The sequence below is a fragment of the Schistocerca cancellata genome, chromosome 3, assembly GCF_023864275.1.
Source record: "Schistocerca cancellata isolate TAMUIC-IGC-003103 chromosome 3, iqSchCanc2.1, whole genome shotgun sequence".
In the NCBI taxonomy this organism is placed as follows: domain Eukaryota; kingdom Metazoa; phylum Arthropoda; class Insecta; order Orthoptera; family Acrididae; genus Schistocerca; species Schistocerca cancellata.
This window is the reverse complement of record NC_064628.1, coordinates 511,184,175-511,208,651: the sequence shown is the minus strand read 5'-3', so window position 1 is coordinate 511,208,651 and position 24,477 is coordinate 511,184,175. Positions and strand designations below refer to the sequence as shown.

Here is a 24,477-nt window from a genome sequence, read left to right as displayed (position 1 = left end):
ATATAGATAATTGTATTAAATTCTGTATTTTAGAAAGTTTGTACAATTAGTAATTTATTTTCTAAGTTATGCATTTAATTTGTTGCATGCAATATTTTCAATCCTGATAGTTCATTTAAATAATATTTTTAAGAATGCTTAATTTTTATTAAAGCTACTTACAAAATTATAAAATTTGCTACATCTGCATATAAATATAGTTTTATGTAGGGGGGGGGGGCAGCATTAGCAATTTTGGCAGGGATGCAGAATCACCTTGATCCAGCTCTGTTCTTTATATAGGTAGTGAAGGTGATACCTTTGAACAACTTTTTGTATATATAGTCCTTGCCTAAAGTGGCATATTTCCAAGAGTTGGAAAAGTATTTAGCCTGTCAGATTCTATTGAGGAAGGCAATGAGCATTAACCAATAGCTCCCTGTGTGATACCATAGCACAGTGCAAGTATATCATGACAGAATTAAGTATCATAAATTGCAGATAATGGAAAGCCAATACCCACATGGAAAAGCAGCAGTGAAGTAGTGAGAGTGATATAAATAGTGACAAAATAGTTAAAAAGTGCATGGATTGTACAAGCTGCTCTATAGAAAAAACACACGAATTGTTATACCCAAGTATTTGTACAACCTGACTTGTTTCCAATGGTGACTTGTCAATATTCTTATCTTAGGCTACACTACTTTTGCACTTGGTAAAGAGCACAGTTGCACATGTGTGAGAATTTAAAGTAAGTTGTCAATCTTTGCACCGTTTTGAAATCTTATCAAGACCTGACTGGATATTTCTGAAATTTTATTCAGATAGTACTTCATTATGGGTAACTTTATCAGTTACAAACATTCTAAGATGATTATTTGTGTTGTTTGACAGGCCTCTAATATAAAATGTGAACAGTAAGGATCCAAACACACTTCCTTGGGAGCATGCCTGAAGTTAGTTCTTTAAAAAATGCTGCATCCACTTGTTTCTGTTGGTCATTGGTTTTCAGGATGTCATCTGATAATGGCATGCATGGGATTTCTGTTGGCTGGTATTTTTGAAGTTGGCATGAAGGAGATCATTCTGTTTGAGATACCTCATTACATTTGATCTCAGAACATGTTGTAAAATTCTACAAGAAATGGATGTCACAGATATTGTATGGTAGTTTTGCGGATCTCTTCTGCTGCCCTTTTGTAGATGGGTGTTACCTGCTCATTCTTCCAACTGTTGGCTAGTTTTTTTTTTTTTTTTTTTTTTTTTTTAGCGAATCTACAGTACACTATATCATTATATTTAAAAGAGGGGCTAACTCAGCCACAAATTTAGTATAGACTCTGATAGGGATTCCATTACACCACATAGCTTTGTTCAGTTGTAACAATTTGTTTCTTAACTCCACTGACACTAATATCTATTTCACTCGTCTTTTCAGTGGTATGAGAATTAATTTGGGCCAATTATGAGTTTTCCTTTGCAGAGAATGGTTTGAAAACAGAGTTAATCATTACTACTTTCTCTCTGCTACTCTCAGTTTTCATCTCATCTGTGAGTGACTGAACACTAATTTTGGTGCCTTCAACAGCCTTTATGTATGGCCAGAATATCTTTGGGCTTTGTGAAACATCTTTCAACAGTTTTCTGCTATGATAGTTTTTGAAGGCTTCACACGCTGTTCTCTTGACAGCCAAACCTGTTTCATTCCGCACATCTCTCTATCTACAGCCTTTGTTTATCAATGATTATACAGGGGTGCAGCAGCGTTTATAGTAGGATATTAAAAACACACCACCAGGCAGTAACTGTAATTTATTTATTACCTCTTATGTCAATTAATAGTTAAAGGTATGCCATTTACTAATGTGTAAGTCATTGTCCATTGCATGGATTGCTTTTTGGATATGACTGGGAGGGCATGACTTAAAAATGAAGAAGGGAATTGTCAAAAACACATCCTCTTGTAAGTATTTAGGAGGGACACCAGCAGCAGGTGGGAGGAATATACAAATGTACGGAATAAAATAAGGAAAGCAAAGATTATGATTACGTAACTACATCCAGTATTATGGAATGACACTGTCTCTAAAGTTACAAGTAAATAACTATACAAGAGTTATATGGAAAGCACTGTGCCATATGGGGCAGCACTGAGAATATTGTCAAACAGAATGAAGGAATGACTCCACACAATGGACAAGATGTATTGAACTACAATAATGGACTGGGTGAAGAATGGAAATTTAAAAAAAATGATGTAAATAGATTCTACATTGATAAAATGGGCAGCAAGAAATGGTATGTCCATGTGAGACATATGAATAAAAATGGAATACCTCAGAAACTGTGGCCATAGTGGTGTTCCAGGAATGCAGGAAAGTGGGCTGAAATATAAGTACTATAGCAACAATGCAAGATAGAAGATACTTGTATAGATAAAGATGTATGGAGACTGGGTTGTGGTAGATGGCCAGCAATTTTGTAAAGCAACTGTTGCAATACAATATATACAGGTATTTAAAACTTTTGCTGCATGGCATTTGTTGGTGGGAACTATGAGTCAATTTTTTTTACTGTTACTTGTACATTTTCAGAAGTGACATGTAAAAATATTTTCTTCTTAACTTCAGTTCATAAAGTAGAAATGGTTTAATTAAAAAAGAAAAAAAAGGATCTTAACTGTTTTTTGAGATATCTTTTGACAAATGGTATGCTGAAGATCTCTCTCCACTGTTTGCTCCTATAAGGATGACGACGATTCCGATTCCATAGAAGTTCAGCAAGATAATCAATTCCATTGAAACGGCATTTTTGTACCTAAAAAATAGAAATAATTTTATTTGAATTATGCATTATGACACAAAATCAAAAGTTTTTCAGTAAGCTTAAGTAAATTTGCTGTCTTTGTTTGCTTAAAAAAGCCAATTGGTTCATGAAGTATGGTAGTCATTTGTGTACCATGGTATATAGCACATATACTGTAACATGGAATGCTGAATACTCTGCAGTCCTCTACATCTGTATCATGCAAATGACTATAAGGTCCTCAGTGCAAATTATTTTTATTGTACTATATATTAGGGCTTTTTATAGTTCCAGTTATGAGGCATGCATAGGGAGAAATAGTACACTCATGTTTCATGTGCCTAACTTAAGGAATCTTCAAGATAAAAGAAAAAGAACATTATGTCTTAGTGCCACTGGACAGACTAGTTGCAGTAGGACTACATGGAAACATGTAACACACATCATGCATCAGCACAAGTCCACTTACTTTGCCCGTAACAGTCCGTTTCCTTTATGTATCAGTGTTCTGTGAAAGGGTCTGGTGAATTACATACTCTAGGCTTATGACCACATCACACAAAAAAATGACTGTTGAAAATAGTGCAAACTGCAATAAATATTGGTCCTTTTTCTGAAACTGTCAGTGCAAAGGAGCAAAAGAATTGCAACACCATCCCACAAGTGTCTAGGACACTATACAGTTGGTACCAAGGTATCCTGGCAGTAATTGGGAGCTCTGCAGTACCTGACTGCCAAAGTGGAAACACTATATGTGACATCACTAACACTGTACAGGCTGGTACTATTCTGAGCCATTGTACCTGCAGTATTAAAAATAATGCAGCCAAAGTGGTGAGGCTACTCTTTGGATATGACTTTTACACAACATGTATGGAATGCTCTATACCAAATGACAATGGTCATAACACTGTCACCGTGGAATACTGCCGGCCTCCAGAAGGCCCTTGTTATGCAATGGAAAATGCTTCTGCAAGTCTTGGAAAAACTGTGGAGTCAGATGAAGAGGACTGTGTAATGGCAATTGACCACTGTACTTGAGTATTGCTCATCAGTTGGGATCCGTACCAGATCGGGTTGACAGAGGAGATAGAGAAGATCCAAAGAAGAGCAGCGCATTTCGCCACAGGGTTATTTGGTTAGCATGATAGTGTTACAGAGATGGTTAGCAAACTGAATGTGAAATTAGAGAGATTCGAGCACGCATGGAGGCTTTCCGGCAGTCGTTCTTCCCGCGAACCGTACGCGACTGGACCAGAAAAGAGAGGTAATGACAGTGGCATGTAAAGTGCCCCCTGCCACACACCGTTGGGTAGCTTGCGGAGTATAAATGTAGATGTAGATGTAGATGTAGAACAGATATGTGGCCTGCACAGCCCATTTCTGGCCATTAATGTTGTCTTTTGCTTTGAGCAGCTCCTCAGTTATTCTCACAAGACTGAGTGAGCCATATTCCTGACCTTTAGAAAGAAAAAAATAGCCTTGGCTGCATCAGGAATCCAGTTTTAGCAGTCAGAATCATTATAATTGTTGACCAACCATATTTCATATTCCACTGAAACCCTAAAAGTAACAGATCAACAGTCAAACAGCAAATGAAACATATGCTGGATGTCCTGGAGCTACCAAATTAGCCTTTTTATAAAGGAAGATGCAGATCACAGCTCTTTATCATATAATGCATTTTAGGCCAACTGTTAAAATAGAATTAAATTACTTGGAATCTGATGTAAAGTGGATGATCTGTGACTAACATAAGAATTTGTAAGGTTACCATTGTTGCAGCTTGTTCACTTACCAGTGTATGGGGTTCGAGAGCATAATGTTGGAATGTAGGGGTTCATTTCAAATAGCAGTTGTGGTTAGGCATTAAGATGTGTATACAGAATTATTCTTGCAGTGACAGGAAAGAGAATTAATTTAATGATTGAGAACAAGGCTTATAAATTCAAGGTCCAAGTTAGAAGCAGGATGGTTGCAACAGGAAATTACTTAAACTGTTGGTACACAGAAATCTTTAGTTTGTTTTCATATAGCTAAGTAGACACCTAGGACAATGATGTCCATGTCCTCCTGCCTTGCTCTCATCATGACAACAGACTCTCAATCCTCGACCCCATCAGTGACCAATGCTCTCGTGTCGACTCCAGCTCACTAGTCCTCCAACCTCTTCTGTATCCCCAACACTTGCCTGCTCAGCCGTCCAGCTCTGTGCAGCAAATGACTCAATAATCTGAACCTGTGGATCTCAGATGTGCACATTAGACCATGGTTTTGATGACATTTTCACTTGGACATTGGGTGTAGATGAATCAGTACTCGGAGCAGGCTTCCTCTGACACTTCCGTCTTGTTCCTGACCTGTCTGGTGGTGTTTAGACTCACACTGCCAGTAGTTGCTCTGCCACAGGTATCATCAGCCACATCCTCTCAGCAGCCCAGTACAATAGTGCTGTCAACTTTACGCCGCAGCTTCCATGACTCACAGTAATGGTTGATGGCCATTGGTCCTTCAGGACTGACTTCACACCATCAGTTGTATTCAGCAAGTACAAAAGCTCTATTTCAACATGCATCTAATGGACATCCACCAGCAACATGGCAACAATACTATCCACAGGTTGTATACACCCCGTGGCAACCGGGAAATCTGGGAAAAGCCCGGCAGTTTTTTCATCCGGGAGGAAACTGGGAAAAACCCAGGAATACTTTAGTTTCAAGTTAAATTTTGCTAATTTTGACTGGTAAGAACTGATACTCTAACAAAGACTATTACTGTATCCATTACTGCAGAATAATACTGCAGTGATAAAATATAAATGAGACAAAAAAACCGAAACAAAACGTTAGTTGCAAAGGAAATGCGCCATTTACAACAACAAAACACCATGCACACATAAGCATCTGCCAACAGCAAAATGTGTCAAAGACCTTAGAACAAAAACTGTGCAGTACTTTGTAACAACAAACTGTTTACATTAGGTTCGTTTGAGCAGTTGCCAGCGAGCTCACGCACATGCACAATTGAGTCACGTATGAGCAGTACCCTCCCTCACTTCTGGCTATTTGAAGTGTGGTGTTAGTTGTATCAACAGTAGCAGCAAGCATCCACATGCTAACCGGAAAAATTTTTCTGGCACTCCCAAGCTGCCAGATTCACGCATGCGCAAAGCAGTCAGAGATTTTGTGGGGAGGGGGAAAGATTCCACGTGACCCGTGTTCCTTCAATGATTTTGCTGTTTCCTCTTCGTTTACAGCTCCCACATCAAATAAACACAAAACGGATTTCGGTGGCTGGGAGCTATCAAGTGAATTAAAATACATTTACATAATTATGGAAGGCTAAAATATGTTATTAATTTGTTTTCTAATTTTACTTTATTGCCATGTTTTTGGCAGTCAAGCATTAATCACTTTTCAGAACAATGAAGTTATGTTTGTCAGTTTGCTAAGGAAATTTGGCCTGACGCAGTAAATTTATTTAAAATGAGTTGTTTCATTCTGTAGTATTGGCTAATTAGAAATGTTCACTGAATTTCAAGTAACACATTTTCATCTTCTGGCACATATGACATTAAGCCATAATAAAGAACCAAACATGAGATAGTACAGTACTGGTACTCCAAGAAAATCTACATCCTAAAAACCACACTAAAAAGCTTAATATCAGGTTGGGACCTACTTCACTGTGAATCTGGATATACGAATGCACACTTCAAACTGAATTATGCATTTTAGTATGGTTTACAAAATTCCAATGTTCTTGGAGTATTTTCTGATGTCCTGTTTAATTTTTTTTATGACGTAATATAAGATCTCTTAATGCTTTATAAGTATGAACATACGTGCTTCCTACATCATCATAGCTGCGCGCATGCAGTAACACCTGTTTTTTGGCACTCCCTGGCAACTGTTGAAATGAACCTATTTTCAACAGCACCATGGAAATATTGCGAATGGTTTGATAAGTATTACTTTCAAAGTAAATTACCTTTTACACAAGATGAATTATGTTTTGTGTGAGAATTTCTTAAATCACAGGGTGTTTGACTCTCGTTTAGAACTTAACAATTTGAGGACCAGCCACTCGGAAGAATTCAGAGCTGAGAAGACCAGACATTTATGTAATTATTTTAAATTTTACTGGTACCTTTGTGTGATATATCTTCAAGCACAACACATGCAAAAAAGACCAATATTACATGTGAAAGCTTAGCATCTTTTGTAGCCTATAAATCTTTGAGACCAATATTATATGCATAAGCTTTGCTTTTCTTATAGCTACCCCATGCATATTAATTTAAACCATTAATTTTTCCTATTTGTGTGTTCGCACTACTTGACTGTGATGTTGTTATTGGCTCTGAATATCTGCTGTCAACGGCTGGTGAGATCATGTGACATGAGCTATGATTGGCGTACAAGAGTACATCACAATCTCAATTTCAATGCTTCAGAAACTAGTGTGCTGTATTTGATGAAATTTGAATTTATACTTTCGTAGTATGAAAATATGCAGCTTACATGTTGCTGCACATCAAGGTGCTTTCCAAAACTTTTTTTCTGGATTTCATTTTCTAAAGTGCCAGGAAGTTCTGCACTGGTGTATAAAACGTTAAAGGATTGATAAGTTTTACAGTTCCAAGGGAATGTATACTGTCACTTAACACAGAAAAAGTGTATTTTTGCCCTGAAAAAAGTGTATTTTTAACCAGGACATCTGGGAAAAATCAGGCATGTTTTTTCCTTCTCTACATATACACCCTGTATCCAGTGCAGAATTCATTAAGGCGAGCAAGAACTGGTCATGGCGTGGCACCATTTTGACCTGCTATGTCGACTGCCTCTGCCTGATTCTGATGTCTTCTGCCTCGCGGCACTGAGTTGACTCTGAAGCTCTTCTGCCATCTGTGGATTCACCTACAGCACTGTCTTAATCTTCTGGCACAAAGGCCAGTATCGCACTCCCCCCCCCCCCCTCCCTCCCTCTAATGTGTCTCCATGCTCTTTGCTGAAAGATCAGTTTGTGCAGTGCACCATTAGAAATTGAATGTTTCATAAAATTATCACTACATCCTGCTCTACAGTGCATCAGAGACTGCATAGACCGTATTTACTTCAGGTTGCTAAGGCACTGATAGCTGAACTTTTACAACCTGTCATTGCATGGCCCTCTGACAATTCCTGGGTTTCATCCACCAAATTGGTTTCCAAAAAAGATGACTCTGTCAGAATATGTGCTAATTATGGAGTTCTCAATGCTCGTAATATACTGGATAGCTACCTAGTTCTGAACATTCAGGACTTTATTAATTATTTAGTGGATGCCCCTGTGTTTAGTGTCACTGGCTGCAAGAAAGCATATCTGTAAATCCTGGCGCGCCCAGCAAAATTGTTATGATCATGCCTTTTGGCTTGTTTATGTTTATACTAATGCTATATGCTGCTCAAACATAGTAGTGCTTTATTGATGGCATACTAGTCAAGTTTCCATTTTGTTGTGCTTATCTTGACTATACCTAATTTCCTCACTGTTGATGAATCATGTAACATGCATCTCAAACAAGTTTTTGACATGTTCTCTGACAGCAGAGTGGTGATCTGTGGAGAGAAATGTATCTCCACCTCCCCTGCACTTGGCACCTAAAGTTTTTGTTCACAAGGCTTTAAAAGACTGTGAGTTAGTGATCTTACATGATGACACAGTATCACCAGCCTTGTAACCCCCATACCTGGGTCCTCACAGGGTACTCTGACTGGATGACTGTGTCTTTGACATATTGTCCCTTGGGAAATCTGCAACAGTGTCTGTTAATTGTCTCAAGCCATCATGGACGCTGCAAGAAGCTTTACGGGAAGAAATCCCTGCCAAGTTCCCCTCACTAATTTGCCAGATTACCCTCCTCTAACTGGTAACATGCCCCCAATGATCAAGTTGCACCTTGATGTTCATGACTCCCTTCCTGAAGGCCTTGGTCAACATCAACCTCCTTATAGAGGGGCAGCATTCAGGCTGCAGACAATTTGTTGTCCATCACTATTGGAAAACAGTTAAGATAGTGTATGATGTCAATACCACTATTCTCATCTATTGCTTCTCCACTGATGTTATCATCACCATCATGGCCCCACATCTGTACCACCTAGATCCTGCATCATCACCAGTGGCATCCATCCCTGGTGACATCTGTACCACCCCTCCAAATTCTGACACCAGCATGCACTCACATTTTGGCCACCACCACTGTGTGCCAGTGCCCCTTCATGACTACCATCTGTATGGCATGAGGCATATATCGTTCCCCAGCGTGGAGCCTGCAGCAGCTGACGATAGGCCCATTGCATTCACATGGCAGCTGGATGACCTCTCTGTCTCCACATTGTCTCATCACCCTTGCACTCAATGCAACTTTCCTCACAATGCTCTGCACTGTGAGGGAGGAGGAGGAGGGGGAGTCTGTGGTAACTCCATGAAAACAAAGAACATCACTAGCGGTCAACCAGGGCCATGTGGGAGTGATCTTTGATAGTTGCTATGCTTAATGAGTTCTGAGTATGCAGACGGGCAGCCTTTCTGTTGCATTTGGATCATGCATCGTCACTGGTGCAATCTTGTCCTGTGACCTCTCCGTCACCCCTATAACTTCTGACACCACCACACACTCACATTTTAGCCACCTCCACCTCAATGTGTGTTGCATGTATGCTTTTCATAAATTAATAAATTGTGTGTCACTAATTCATTTATGCTTCATCGTGGACCAATGTTCCCACAAGTGCTAACCCCAACAAAGGCCATGGCCGACAACAAACACATCAAATGTGAAAGTACTCCATAGATACCATGGACACCACCTCATCAAGACAAACATTGTGTAACTCAGAGGAAGTGACCACTATTTGGAGTGAGATAGTTGTGTGATAAAATTCTTCACTACTTAGCATGACTGAAAAACTCGGTTTACTCCTTTATTCAATATTCTTCTGTATTTGAACATCTCAAGTCAAATAAACAACAGATCCATTTTTCAATAACGTTCTGAATAATGACAATCACATAACTCAACATACACTGAAGCATTTCAAGCAAATTCTGCCATCAGAGTAAGTCAGATCAAAGACAGTCTTTATTTTTTCCGGCCCTTGACAATGTCGGTGGCCCTCTTGCTCTGAGGAGTTCACCAAATCTTCCATATGTACTGTCAAAGCACCACTTATCATCCACAGCAAATGACTCTTTTTTTTGTGTATTGTTGCGAGTTTTACCACTGTGTGTTCATATGTTGTCCGCACCATCTGCACATATAGATACGAGGGTGCACACAGTTAATATTTTTTTTAGTCATTTATTCTACACCACATTAACACAGATCATGACAAACTTTGGCTGCTTCAGAAATCGCAGTATAACATGACGTTCTAATGAATCTGAAGTGCCCAAAGCAAAGCTACAACAGGTGTTGTTCAGTCTGCTTCCTTTCACAGTGAAAAGTACCTTGACCTTGAAGGAAGTAAAAAAAAAAAAAAAAAAAAAAAAAAAAGGCATAGTTAAAAGACAATGATGTGTTATGTACTTGAATTGATGAAGGCACTGCTGCCCTAAAAACAGTTACAGCTAAATTATGGATGTTACAAGATGACATCACTTCCCTGATTACCCTGGCTGACAAACAAGCTGCCTGCGCCACCTCTCAGCATACTACATAAAACTAGCCACCACATTCCTACAACTCCAGGACTGCTGGTCGCTTCCAAAGCCCACAGACTGGCACTTAGGAGCACTTGGTGATCCAACAGCTTATGGGTATTGTCCCTCCATTTAGTAAAGAAGAAAGTCTGTTCTTGGCATCCCTGGGGGGCAGTCACACTTTGAACATGAAGAAAGCTTCAGAATGTACCCAATTCCTCACCTCCAATACTTTATGGGGGTATTAGCAGGCACTGAGCTATTCAGCACCATCAGTTGTCAGAAAGCATATCACCAAATTCCCACGACACTTGCAGATATATGAAAAACAATTGTGGTCGCATCTTTAGGCCTCTTCGAATAAGTCAGAATGCCATTTCATCTTAATAATGCAGCTCAAACATTGTACAGTTTCATTGAAAAAGTGGTTTGTGGTCTGTCTTTCTGTTTCACATACACTGAAGAGCCAAAGAAGCTAGTACACCTGCCTAATATTGTTAGGGCTCCCATGAGCATGCAGAAGTGTCACAACACAACATGGCATAGACTCGACTAATGTCTCAAGTAGTGCTGGAGGGCATTGACACCATGAATCCTGCAGGGCTGTCCATAAATCTGTAAGAGTACAAGAGGGTGGAGGTCTCGTACCAACAGCTCATTGGAAGTAATCCCAGATATACTCAATAATGTTCATGTCTGAGGAGTTTGGCAGCCAGCAGAAGTGTTTAAACTCAGAATAGTTTTCCTGGAGCCACTCTGCAGCAATTCTGAACATGTGGGGTGTCACATTATCCTGCAGGAATTGTGTAAGTCTGTCGTAATGCACAATGGACATGAATGGATGTGGGCGATCACACAGGATGCTCATGTACATGTCTCCTGTCAGAGTTGTATAGTTGTATCTAGACATATCAGGGATCCCATATCGCTCCAACTGCACATGTCCCAAACTATTACAGAGTCTCCACCAGCTTGAACTGTTTCCTGCTGACATGCAGGGTCCATGGATTCATGAGGTTGTCTCCATACCCATACATGTCCATCTGCTGGGTACAATTTGAAATGAGAATTGTTTGACAAGGCAACATGTTTCCAGGTCATCAACAGATCAACAGTCCAATGTCAATGATGATGGGCACAGGTGAGGTGTAAGGCTTTGTGTCCTGCAGTCACCAAAGGTATATGAGTGGGCCTTTGGCTCTGAGAGCCCATATCGACAATGTTTTGTTGAATGCTTCACACGCTGACACTTGTTGATGGCCCAGCATTGAAATCTGCAGCTATCTGCAGAAGGGTTGCACTTCTGTCATGGTGAATGATTCACTTCAGTCATCATTAGACCTATTCTTGCAGGATCTTCTTCCAGCTGCAGCAATGATGGAGATTTGATGTTTTACTGGATTCCTGATATTCACGATACAGTTGTGAAATGGTCATATGGGAAAATCCCCAATTCATTGCTACCTTGGAGGTGCTGTGTCCCATCGCTCACACACTGACTATAACGCCACATTAAAACTAACTTACATCTTGATAACATGCCATTATGGCAGCAGTAATCGATGTAACAACTGTGCCAGACAGTTATTGTCTTATATAAGTGTAGCTGACCACAGCACTGTATTCTGCCTGCATATTTCTGTATTTGAATATGCATACCAGTTTATTTGGCACTTCAGTGTATATGGATAATGTGTTAGTATTCTCAGTCTCTTCTGCAGAACAAGACAAACATCCATGGACTATTTTTGACAGACTTTCAAATTATGGGATACAGATCAACAAAGACAAATGCATTCTCAGGCAGGAAGAGGTGGGACATTGGATTACCCCCGCTGGTATCTAACCTTTGTAGAATAAGATTGATGCTGTTCAGTCTGTGCCTCTTCCAGAAATCTTCCAACAGTTACACCATATTCTGAATATGGAGAACTTCTATAGATGCCATCTCCTCCACACTGTGGCCTTATGGGTGCTCTCCACTGCTGTGCTCTCAGGCCCAACTTAGAGGGAACAGTGCCCTGTTACTTGAACACCAGAGATGCTATTCTTGAAATTTTCCCAGTGTGAAGATTATTCCATGGAGTTTCGGTTTTGCTGTCAGATGACGTTGACTCCTTGCCATGATATTTCAGCTAACAACCATTCAGCTGGTTTCCAGCTGAAATATCAGGGCAAGAAGCCGATGCCATCTAGCTGCAATCGCAAAACTCCAGAGATGTTATTGGTGTTCAACAAGGTTAAGCCCAGGTTAAGGGATGCAGTGCTATTAGCATATCCTATTCCCACCATGCCCCTCGCTGTTGTAGTTAAATGTTAGCCAGACAGTGATAGCCATGGTTGTACAACAGCATGTAAGAGGTATGTGGCAACTACACAGATTCTTTTCCCACAAAATTTCAGAGTCACTAAAGAAATAGAGCATCTATGACTGAGACCTTTTGGTGGTCTACTACATCATTAAGCATTTCAGAGCATATGTGGAAGCATGCCACTTCACAGTTTTTACTGATCAGAAAACTGTTTCCTTGACTTTCAACACCTCACATGATTCCTCCTCACCAAGACAAGAATTTATACATTAGTTTACTACTGATATGTGTAATTTACTCAGCATGAATAATAAAATTAATGGGATTTCTGTGAGTGTTGACTTATACAGCTGGCTGTGACTCAAGGCACTGCCACGGAACTGTAGGAGTTTATCAAGAACCCAAATACAGAACTGCATCTACAGAAGCTGCCAATGGACAATTTTCTTGTGTAGTGTGATACTTCTCAAAGCTGACCACTCTTCTGGAGACAAATGTACTATACCAATGGTGACAAAGATCTGTGTGACCAGGTAACAAGCATGACTGCTGGTTGTGGGTAAAGATTTGCTTGATTTGCCAAACAGCTAAGGCAGGATGCCATGTCCAAGTAAGTATTGATTCTTTCAAAGAGCATACACAGCATTTTTCTCATATTCATAATGCCCGTTCAGACCTCCCACTTCTGTGCAAGGCTTTGAGTATATTTTTTTGGTGGTTGATAGGTCCACGGCCTAGCTAGAAGCAGTGCCCATCATGGACATTTAGGCAGAAACCATTGCACAAATCTTTCTCATCACGTGGATTTGGCTGTCCAACTGAGGTACTGATGGACCACAACCACTATTTTTTCTGTGAACTGATGAAAATCATCATACCATCAGTTATCACCCATCCATTAATGGTATGGCAGAGTGTTGTTACCGAACTGTTAACTCATCCCTAATGTGTTGTGGTTCATCTTGGTTGTTGGCCATGTCCCTAGTGTTGTTGGGTCTACATGCTGCATTCAGACCCAGTGTTGATACTTCAGTGGCAGAGTTTGTGTACAGCAAAATCATCAGGCTCCCTTCAAAATTCTTCAGCCAACAATAGGTCTACCCACCCAGAGGTCCTCTTTGGATTACAAAGAATCAAGAAATGCATTTTCATCTTATATCCAGCAACAGCATTCTGACATATTTCCATTCACAAAGATCTCAGTACTTGCCCTCTCCTTATGCTATGTTCAGACTCCATCAAAGCTCCTGTGCAGGCACCTTACATGAATTCATAACCAGTACTGGAACACAGCACTCTCATGGTGACAATATTAGTTAATGGGAAACCCACCAAGGTTCCTGCCAAACATGTCAAATCAGCCTATCTGCTGCAGGTGGACAGTGCTGTGGGTCAGACCCAACACCTGTGTTGCAACACACTGCGGCCGAACAGCCTACACCATCGCCAGATGAATCTGCACAACCACTTGACCGATGCAATGGCCAGTGAGCCTATGCTGTTGCCAGACTGATCACAGGACACTCACACATTTTCTGCCCAGTCTGCATGAGGCCTAATAGTATCATATGGCATAAATAGCCATTCATTCCAAGAGGTCCAGTTTACAGGCTGGCAGAGGTGGGGGGCTGTGTGATGACACCATAGTCAAAGACAAAGACCAAAAATGGTAGTGTGGAATATCTCTTTTTTTTTTGAGCTCATGAGTTCTTTATGTGCTCACTCTGCCTCCAGCATGTTTTATGTTTCCATTTAATGTGTATCATCATTATGGGTTGCTTGTATAAAACTAAACTCTGCCTGAACAGGCCATGAAGGCCCAATGGCACCAACTGGCCGCCATGTCATCCTCGGCCCACAGGCATCACTGAATGCAGATATGGAGGGGTATGTGGTCAGCAGACCACTCTCTCAGCTGTATGTCAGTTTATGAGACTGGAGCCACTACTTCTCAATCAAGTAGCTCCTCAGTTTTGCCTCACAAGGGCTGAGTGCACCACCCTTGCCAACAGCGCTTGGCAGTGTTAAGGTGTAAAGTCAAGTGCTGGAATGCCAGTTGGGAATGAGAGAGCAGAGAGGGCTGTGAAGATGATGTCAGCCAACTGTACGCTGATCGATCCCTCTCCAGGACGACAACGAGATAGCAGCAGCCTCTATGCGAAGAGCACATAAGCACTGCACCTGATTGGTCACGGCCCAGTTTTATGAGAAGCTTCAAGACCAGCAAGCTGAATAGAAGCATCAAAGCTCATTACTTTGCTTGTACATTCTATGTAGCTCAAACTTGGAATTTTTATACCGAAGAAACTCGATTATTTTGTCTGTCACCCTTTGCTTGCGACACATCTGTGTATATACAGAGTTAAATATTGTAATCATTTCCTTTCAGGATAAAACTCATTAATATGATTTGTTTGAATATTTTCTAGCAATCTGAGAAAGCAGTCTTCCTAGACACCGCATATTTGATGACTAGGCAGGATTCAACAGGCAGACCAGATGGTCACCCATCCAAGTGCTAGCCCAGCCTGACAGTGCTTAACTTCAGTGATCTGATGGAAACCATTGTTACCACTGCAGCAAGGCTGTCAGCGGTGCGTTGCTTGTATGCTTTTGGTAAATTAATAAAGTTTGTGTCACTAATATTGACTGGATTTTATTTTGGATTGGTCATTTCACAAACATATTGAACCTGAAAGGAAGTTTATTCAACAGCACATTGGAAACTTTCTGGCAACTTAAAACCGTGTGCCAGATGGCTCAAACCAAGGTCCTTTGCCTTTCATGGGCAAGTGCTCTACTGACTGAACTATCCAGTCATGACTCACACCCTGCTCTCACAGGCTTACTTCCACCAGTTCCTCTTCTCCTACCTTCCAAACTTTACACAAGCTCTCCTGAATGCTTTGCAGGACTAGGAATCCTGCAAGAAAGTTTTAATCTCCCAGGAAGGTTAAAAACAGTGGACACCACTGCAGAGTGAAAATTCATTCTGGAAATAATCCTCTAGGCTTCCATGAGTGCTATTAATTTAAAACATATTGAGGGTTCAAATCTGCTTGCTGATATACTGACTAACCTACTGACTCCTAAAGTGTTTGTAGAATTAAGAAGAAAAACAAGTAAGGTGGAGTGTTTCTTTTATTAGCTTCAGTGAATAATGTCTTTAATGTTTTGTCTTTTCACAATACAGCTGATCCCTAATAACTTCTTTGAACTAACTCTCTGTCAGTTATCTTTGTTTTCTCCAAGCAAAAGTGCAGAAATAGACATGATCTGTAAATATTTTTAAATAGTTACTTATCAATAAAAGAATCACATTGTTATTGTGCAATTACCTCTTTCATTTCAAGATCCCATTTATTAAATCAATTAGAATTAAAATGATTTCTATTGCTTGTTATGTTAAATAGGCATACTCCAACAGCAGGGCACATGGTGAGATTTAATACATTGGATGTGCACTGTATTGTAATTTCCTCTCTACCTCCATCTTGATCACCACTATTGAATAAATATTTAATTTTTAGGGAGGTAGAAAGGTAGGAGTGCATTACATTTTTGGACCTGAGAGGTTGATTCACAGCTGTATGTGGTATAAAGTGGGGAGCAATTGGAGTAATCCTTTACTCCTTACAAGGGAACATCCCCATCACACCCCCCTCAGATTTAGTTATAAGTTGGCACAGTGGATGGGCCTTGAAAAACTGAACACAGATCGATCGAGAAAACAGGAAGAAGTTGTGTGGAACTATGAAAAAATAAGCAAAATATACAAACTGGATCGTCCATGTGTAAGATAGGCAATATTAAGGGCAATGTGAGGCGAGGAGCTCCGTGGTCCCGTGGTTAGCGTGAACAGCTGCGGAACTGAGAGGTCCTTGGGTCAAATCTTCCCTCGACCGAAAATTTTAACTTTTTATTTTCAGTTTATGTGAAAAAGTCTTATGTTTTCATCACTTTTTTTGGAGTGATTATTACATCCACAAGAAAACCTAAATCGGGCAAGGTAGAAGAAACTTTTCACCCATTCGCCAAGTGTACTAGTTAGGTGGGTCGACAACATATTCCTGTCATGTGACGCACATGCTGTCACCAGTGTCGTATACAAAATATCAGACGTGTTTTCCTGTGGAGGAATCGGTTGACCTATGACCTTGCGATCAAATGTTTTCGGTTCCCATTGGAGAGGCACGTCCTTTTGTCAACTAATCACACGGTTTTGCGGTGCGGTCGCAAAACACAGACACTAAACTTATTACAGTGAACAGAGACGTCAATGAACGAACGGACAGATCATAACTTTGTGAAAATAAAGAAAGCAAAATTTTCAGTGGAGGGCAGATTTGAACCATGGACCTCTCGTTCCGCAGCTGCTCACGCTAACCACGGGACCACGGTGCTCCTCATCTCACATTGCCCTTAATATTGCCGATCTTACACATGGACGAGCCAGTTTGTATATGTTGCTTATTTTTTCATAGTTCCACACAACTTCTTCCTGTTTTCTCTATCGATCTGTGTTCAGTTTTTCTTGGCCTATCCACTGTGCCAACTTATAACTAAATCTGAGGGGGGCGCGATGGGGATGTTCCCTTGTTAGTATCTAAGAGTCACCTTCAATAGGGGTTTATTTACAAGGAACACTTCATTAAAACTGGACAAAATGTATTAACTTAAAATAAAATCACCCAACAACTAATTTTCAGCTTTCAACTGAGCTAAGAGAGCAATGTCTTGCTTTGTGACAGAATACAAGCCCTGTGTGACTCAGTTCAGACCTCACAAATGAGTTTGGTAGAGCCCTAACTGAAACCTAGGAAGTGTTTCAAAATAAAATTATTTGAAACACTGAGCTGCCTGACTGGTATTGCATCATCAGGGATATGGTAAGTGAGGTAGGTCGCAGTAGGACTCATCTACTGTTTGGATATCAACTCCATGTGTGTATCAGAGTAAGCTCTGCACTGTCCAATGCGTACTTCATGCCTTTAATGGAACCAATTTGAAGAAAGTTAATGTTGCCTGTTTCTGAAGAGACTCTTTGTGAGTTACGTTTGTATTTACTTTACTAGCCTCCTGTATGTTACAGTTTGTAAAACACTGATTTACAATTATAATAACTACAGTAATAATTGTCATTTATAATAATCTTTATTTTAAAAGGAAAAAATTGGGTTCCATCAATGATGAGCACATTAGAGGTGGAGAACAACCTTGGAAGGGAATAGGGTGCAAAAGGAAACTGAGCATGACCTTTTCAAAGGAACTATCCCAAAATTTGTTTTAAGCAATGTAGGGATTATTTTTTATTAACAAGATGAAAAATGCATTAAGATATAAGATTAGCAAAGTTTACTGAACTACTGATGCAGAAGGAATCTTCTCTGTTTCCACAGAGGGGAATATAACAGAAGGTTATCAAGACTTATGTGAATCTGTGTTTGTTTTATAACCTTAATCTCACTAATTATAAGGAAAAACTGAACTCAAGAAGAAGAAATTGTCATGGCAAATTGGTCTAAGATCAATACAGAAATAACAGAAGAGTTGGGTTGGCTGATATGTCACTTCACGGCTTTAAATGTAAGTTTCCTATTCCATGATGGACAATTTATTAAGGACAAATAAGAAATATTGATCAATTCTGCTTCTGAATGTAGATTTTTTATTTAAAAAAGTGGGCAAAAATAAATAAAAATGAAGATCAAAGAGTTTTGCTTGTAGTGATGTTTGAACAGCATTAGGAATGTCGTAAAAAGGGATACAGGAAGATCACAGATACAAGATTTATAACAACAATTGTCTAAGCATAATGAATGAAAACTATAAACTGAAATTCTATGACACTCAAAAGGTAAAACGAAGTGACTATGCTGGAAGTATATTCCTTGTCAATTTCTGTTGCTATTGGAATCCGCTACTAAGGCAACTGCTTTCATTTCATTAAAATGTTATTTTTTGAGGGTAAGTCAAAAATTATCCGCAATTTTGACCTACATCTTCTCACACTGTTTATACTGGCCTCTGTTCTCATTTATTTTATTGTTTTGTTGTTGTGGTCCTGCTATGAATTCTTGATCCTAATTCCTCCATTTGTCTTACTTTTGTTGCTCTCTTTGAAATTCGCACCAAAGAAGAACAATGAGTGGTGATTCAGTTTTTTTGGTCAGAAGAGGCCACAATCTGGGACTGTGCCTGAGGAAGGAACCGGGCGACCATCCACGGCCACATATGACAACAACATTGAGCGTGCATGTGACAGGGCTCTGTTTGGCAGATGAATAACTATTGATGAAGTGACACATTATCTGCAAATTAGCCATGGTTCTGCCTACAAAATCACCCATGACAGACTTAGGTTTCATAAAATGTGTACAAGATGGGTACCGAAACAACTCACAGTGTTGCATAAACAAAAGCTCTTGGAGACCTGCCGAAAAGATTTGGATTACTATGGTAACCATCATGACTGCTTCTTCAACAGGATCATCACTGGTGATGAAACATGGATCCACTATTACAAGGAAGAAAGTAAACAGCAGAGTACAGAATAGAAACATCAATTGTCCAGCAGGAAGAAGTTCAAAATCCAACCATCCACAAGAAAACTGATGCTTACCATTTCTTGGGATGCACAGAGTGCATTACTGGAACATTTTCAGGATAGTGGCATGACAATAAACAGCACTCATTACAGTGAGATGCTTACTGGCAGGCTAAAGCCTCCAATTCAAAGCAAATGCCGAGGACTACTGTCAAAAGGCGTTGTGTTGTTGCATGGTGATGCCTGTCAATGTACCAGTGTCCACAGAGCTGAAACACTCCAGAAACTCAAGTTTGAAGTAATGGCTCATCCTCTGTATAGTCATGATCATGCCAATTGTGATCACATCTTGTGAAGGTCACGGTGTATGCATGGCTTGCCTGCTCAGCTGAAAATGTTCTTTCTGAGGGTGTCAGGAAGCTTGTGCAATAATGCACCAAGTATGTTGAAAATCAAGGAGACTATATTGAAAAATGATGTCAGTGTACATGTTCTATTTGTACTGCAAAAAAAAAAAAAAGATATAGCTACATTGTGGATAATTTTTTACTTACCCTTGTAATATTGGAGAATAAACTTGATTGTCATGTAAATCACATCCTAGAAGAGCAAATAATGTCAAGATAACATGTGATGCACACTCAAGATGAAATATTACTGCTTAACATAAAAAATAATCTCTTGTTTGTGTGACTGTAAGTAGTTTTAACTTGTATTCATTTTTGCAAGTAGGCTGGAAACATTCATCCAGTCAAACTACATAAGCTGGAGGAACCTTACATAGAGGCAGTCCCATCTACGTGCTTCATGCAGCATATCCTTTAATGCTGGAAGCAGCAGAGGAAAAATTTCTCTCTCAAGGTAATCAGTGGCCAGATCTGTTCCAACAGAAGAAAGAAATTTGTGAAAGTATGATATACAAAATACTGACAAGATAATATCAACATTCTAGTATGAACATTGCATGTCCAATTATTTGAATGTTTGCAATTTAGTGAAAAACAAGTTCTAGCCAGATATTTACCATAAAATAATTCAGGCAAATAGATTTATAAATTATTATGTATATGTACACACATACTCATGAAAAGTTCTATTTCTTCTTCATTGTTTAAGATTTGTAAACTGACGCTACATATTAATATCAAACTGGATGCAGTAACAAAAATGCATTATACCAAACTACAATTAAAGTTGCATCAAACTTCCGAAATTTGTTTTCATGTATCTGTAAACTGTAGACATTGCTGTTTATTTTCTCAATGTTAAAAAGAACCTGAAATAACAGGCAATACATTTGTGATAGTTGAGTTGGCCTGATGTCCATTGTCACAAAAGTCTTCTATACAGCAAAAAATATAATTCATAACTACAACACAAATAAGTCATGGGGGCATTTCATGGGTATTGTGAAGGCCTTTCGTGCTTTGATGACACCTGATATGATGTCTTCAACCAAAAACTGACTGGTGCTGGATTCCCTAATGGGTTCATATGTATCACACACATATTTCACCACATAAAATTAGGCAGAAGTACCTTAAGGAAGCAGCCTATGGTCCATACCATTTAACATTTGTATTAATGATGTGATGGTTGCCATCTAAGTAAATGACATAGCTATCCTAGCACAGGACTCTCTACTATGGAAGTGAATAGTGAACTTAAAATGCATCTAGCTAAATAAGTAAATAAATAAATAAAATAAAAAGTAAGATAAAATGCTACTGGTAACTTTCTCTAAACCATTTAAATACAAAAAGGAGTGATATAAAGTGCACAAAACCTACACTGTTGACTAACGGAAAATGAAATGTGGGCTAAGGAGTCTGTTTTACATGTGTTTCTGTTTCTGACTCTAGGATGTGGAAGTATACTCCCCTTGACTGTCTTATTCCTGCTGTAAGGTTTGTGGAGATCTTCAGTGGACAATATAATCACACTGAAAGAAAAGATAACTGGTAAAAAGTCGCAGAACTTGGAATGAGAAACAGAATTTGCTGAAAACCAAGCACCTAACCATATCTTACAAGGGGACAACATCTATTCATCATCATTGGTTTCATCCATATTTATGGTACGTGCAGAGTTTGGCAAAGTATTTAAAAAAATAGCATTTTTGGCATGGATCAGGCAAGTAATGAGCCACTTATGTTGCCATTGTTTAGAGGCAATGGTCGATGCCACGGAAAAAGTACAGTCTGGTTGGGTCGAGTCCAATTTAGATACTTTTTTTATTTTCAGTTTTTACATTACAATGCAAGTAAACCAAAGTAATGCTCAATACACTGTATTTATAAATATATTCATAAAAGGAATGAAACGGAAAGGCAAAAGCAAATTTGGAATTAAAAATAAATTTCCAAGAAGCGAAGGGTACCCAAGAATGTCATAAACATGTCAATTACATGCTAAGCATTAAAACTATTTTATGCTGGATACTTTTGGAGTAATTAACTACAATTCTAGACCGAATAACTGGCTCTTTACCAGTATGTTTCTAATCCAGTTTAGGCAAGTGGGGGACCAATATTCACATTATTTCATAAATATAAATGGTTATATGTGACCCATGCTTTGATCACCATCTTGGTGTAGGGGAACACTGTTAGCTCACCAGAGCCATCCACAGGGCCCTCCTTTTTGTTTCTCAGACCTCCCTCCACAGTGTTTTAATTTGTTCCGACTCCATGAGCAGCCTGCAGGCTATTGATCAATGCTACTCTTGTCACCCTTTGGTTTCTGCTATCCATGACCTTCTCTCTGCCCTTGAGCATGCTGCCTGTGTTTCTCTGGGTCCCAAGTTATGTGGGCATCCTAGGGAATGAACTGGCTGACTGTTTGCCTAGAGAAGCAGATACATAACCCCCAACGCCTCTTCCCTTTCATGATTCCAGCTACGGGTATGCAGATCTATGTCAAATCTCTCTTTGCTCAACAGTGGAATGCCATCAGGAGCACTACTGTTCATAGTAATAAACTCTGCATGATTGTGCAGAGTGTACTGCAGTTTGGCACCCTTCTTTCCACTCCTCTTGGAAGGAGTCCACTGTTTTATGCTGTTTATGCATTGGTCATACGTGGCTCAGCCATTGTTTCCTTCTATGTAACAAACCACCCCAACAATGTGGTTGTGGCGCCAGACTGACGATATCTCACATATTGGTGGTATGTCCCCTTCTTTCGGCCCTTTGTGTTAAGTATAATCTTCCTGCCTCCTTAAATTTAATATTAGGTGATGATCCATGGATGGTTGACCTGGTCCTCGGTTTCCTCCATGAAAGTGGTTTTTAGTTGCAGATATAAGGTTCTCCTTTAGTTTTAGAGCAGGGGCAGGTTGGTTGTGGTTGGGACTTCTTTGCAGTCTTCATAGTCTGTGCCCCATGACTGCCCCCGCTTTTTTCCAGTTTTTAGATTTCATCTCAGCTTTTATGCTTTTACTGAGTGTGTTTAATGTTCATTATTTTATAATTTGACTCCCCTGACAGAATCCACCCACTTTTAGCAGACCCTCTTTCTTCTGTAACTCACTTTGGAATCACGGGATGATGACCTTGCCGTTTGGTCCCATACCCCTCTCAATCAGTCAATCAATCAATCAGCTATTTATGATCAGATGTGATATGGAGGGTCATGGGATCAGTACACCACACTCTCAGCTATTGTCGACATTCTGACCATGGAGCCGCTATCTCTCAGTTAGTTGCCGTCATGAGGCTGAGTGCACCCAGGTCCAGTAGTCTCACTGAGAAAAAATCCCTGGCAGTACCAGGAATCGAGCCTGTGTCCCCGTATGAGGGTCTGTCACACTGGACACTTTTTTCCCCACAGTGCAAAAACTGGGGACAGAACTGAGTAAATTGAACTTCTTGTTGGAATACAACATCTGCACAGGAATCATACATAAACTAACACTATGAAGCTAGTTGCAGGTCCGATTTCACCCTGTTAACTCTCAAAGAGAGTAGTATATAAGCTTCCATACTTTAACAACAAGAAATAAAATTCAGTCTTCTGACCAACTTAATTCTATCATCAGTGTGTGTCCTGGTCCATTTTCACATCCATGGGGTGGGAGGGGGGAGCTTGTACCCTAACCTCTGGAATCTTTATGTTTCTTCTTTTCACAAGCCATTGCATGCTCATGATGGATGCATTGTTTATAGCAACTATGAGGCAACATGTCATCTGCAGTTGGGGATGTAGGCAGTTCTTGAACATTTGCTGAAGTAGGTAGCAAACAAATAGCCTCAGTGGCCCACTCTGCAGGATGGGATCCCTGCAATTCAGACTGATGTACAAGAGAGGTATCAGGCATTGCAATATCTTGGTTGACAGATGGCACTTCCCTGCTACCAACTGCCTCCACAGGAGTTCAGTAGCTGGTCATTCTGACATCACCTGAATGGGTGATGTCAAGGACACAGGTAAATTTAGGGGCACATCAATTTGCTGCTGTTAAATCTTTGGAATACTAGAAGGCTCAATGACTTCCCCAACCTTGAGCGGTTCTAGAGGAGCTACCTCAACTACAGGAGGAATACTAGGTTAAACACTAGAGACCTCAGCAGGTGTTTTCACACCATCAACCCCATTAGCAATGCAGGACTCATCACTACACGATACATCAAGCAATAAAGTTATTTCAGAGAGTGTGGGTGAGGAACAAATGTATCCAGATCCTTACCAACCTGTGTATGTCGTACCTTATTTTACTATGGAGACAGTGCTAGCTTGGCAACAACACTTTCAGGACCACACTGTGAGGTAAAGGTGGAAAGTCAGGAACAGTAAGCTGCGAGTCCCTCTGTTGTTCCATTGCACCTGGGGAAGACATTTCCAGCCTCATTAGCAGTAGAACTGAGATCAGGTAACATCAGTTTCTAATGCTGTTAATATGAGAACTTCAATACAAATATAAAGAGGCCACTTTCATTGCATAGAAAGCACATCCCCACTTGCCCATGATATGCTATATGAATGTGGTAATCACAGACCTGTGTATGGAAAGAAGTGTTATGTTTGACTACCATTTCCACTGAATGAATTTTGCTGTATCAATGTTGAGTGGAGCAGTGTTTGCATTGTATTCTCCTCACATCACCATAAGGGATCAAATCATTCTTAAGCAAACTGTTGTCAACACCC

General features: G+C 39.9%; 1 protein-coding gene across 1 annotated transcript in view; it reads right to left on the bottom strand.

Moving 5' to 3' along the window:
• Positions 1 to 24,477, bottom strand: part of LOC126176386 (IQ domain-containing protein K-like) — a 49,429-nt gene that overhangs the window by 13,865 nt on the left and 11,087 nt on the right. The window contains exons 2-3 of the mRNA XM_049923544.1: positions 20,110 to 20,207; positions 2,660 to 2,796 (exon numbers count right to left, since the gene is read on the bottom strand). Of these exons, the coding sequence (XP_049779501.1) occupies positions 2,660 to 2,796; positions 20,110 to 20,207 (235 nt within the window). The remainder of the gene's footprint in view (positions 1 to 2,659; positions 2,797 to 20,109; positions 20,208 to 24,477) is intronic.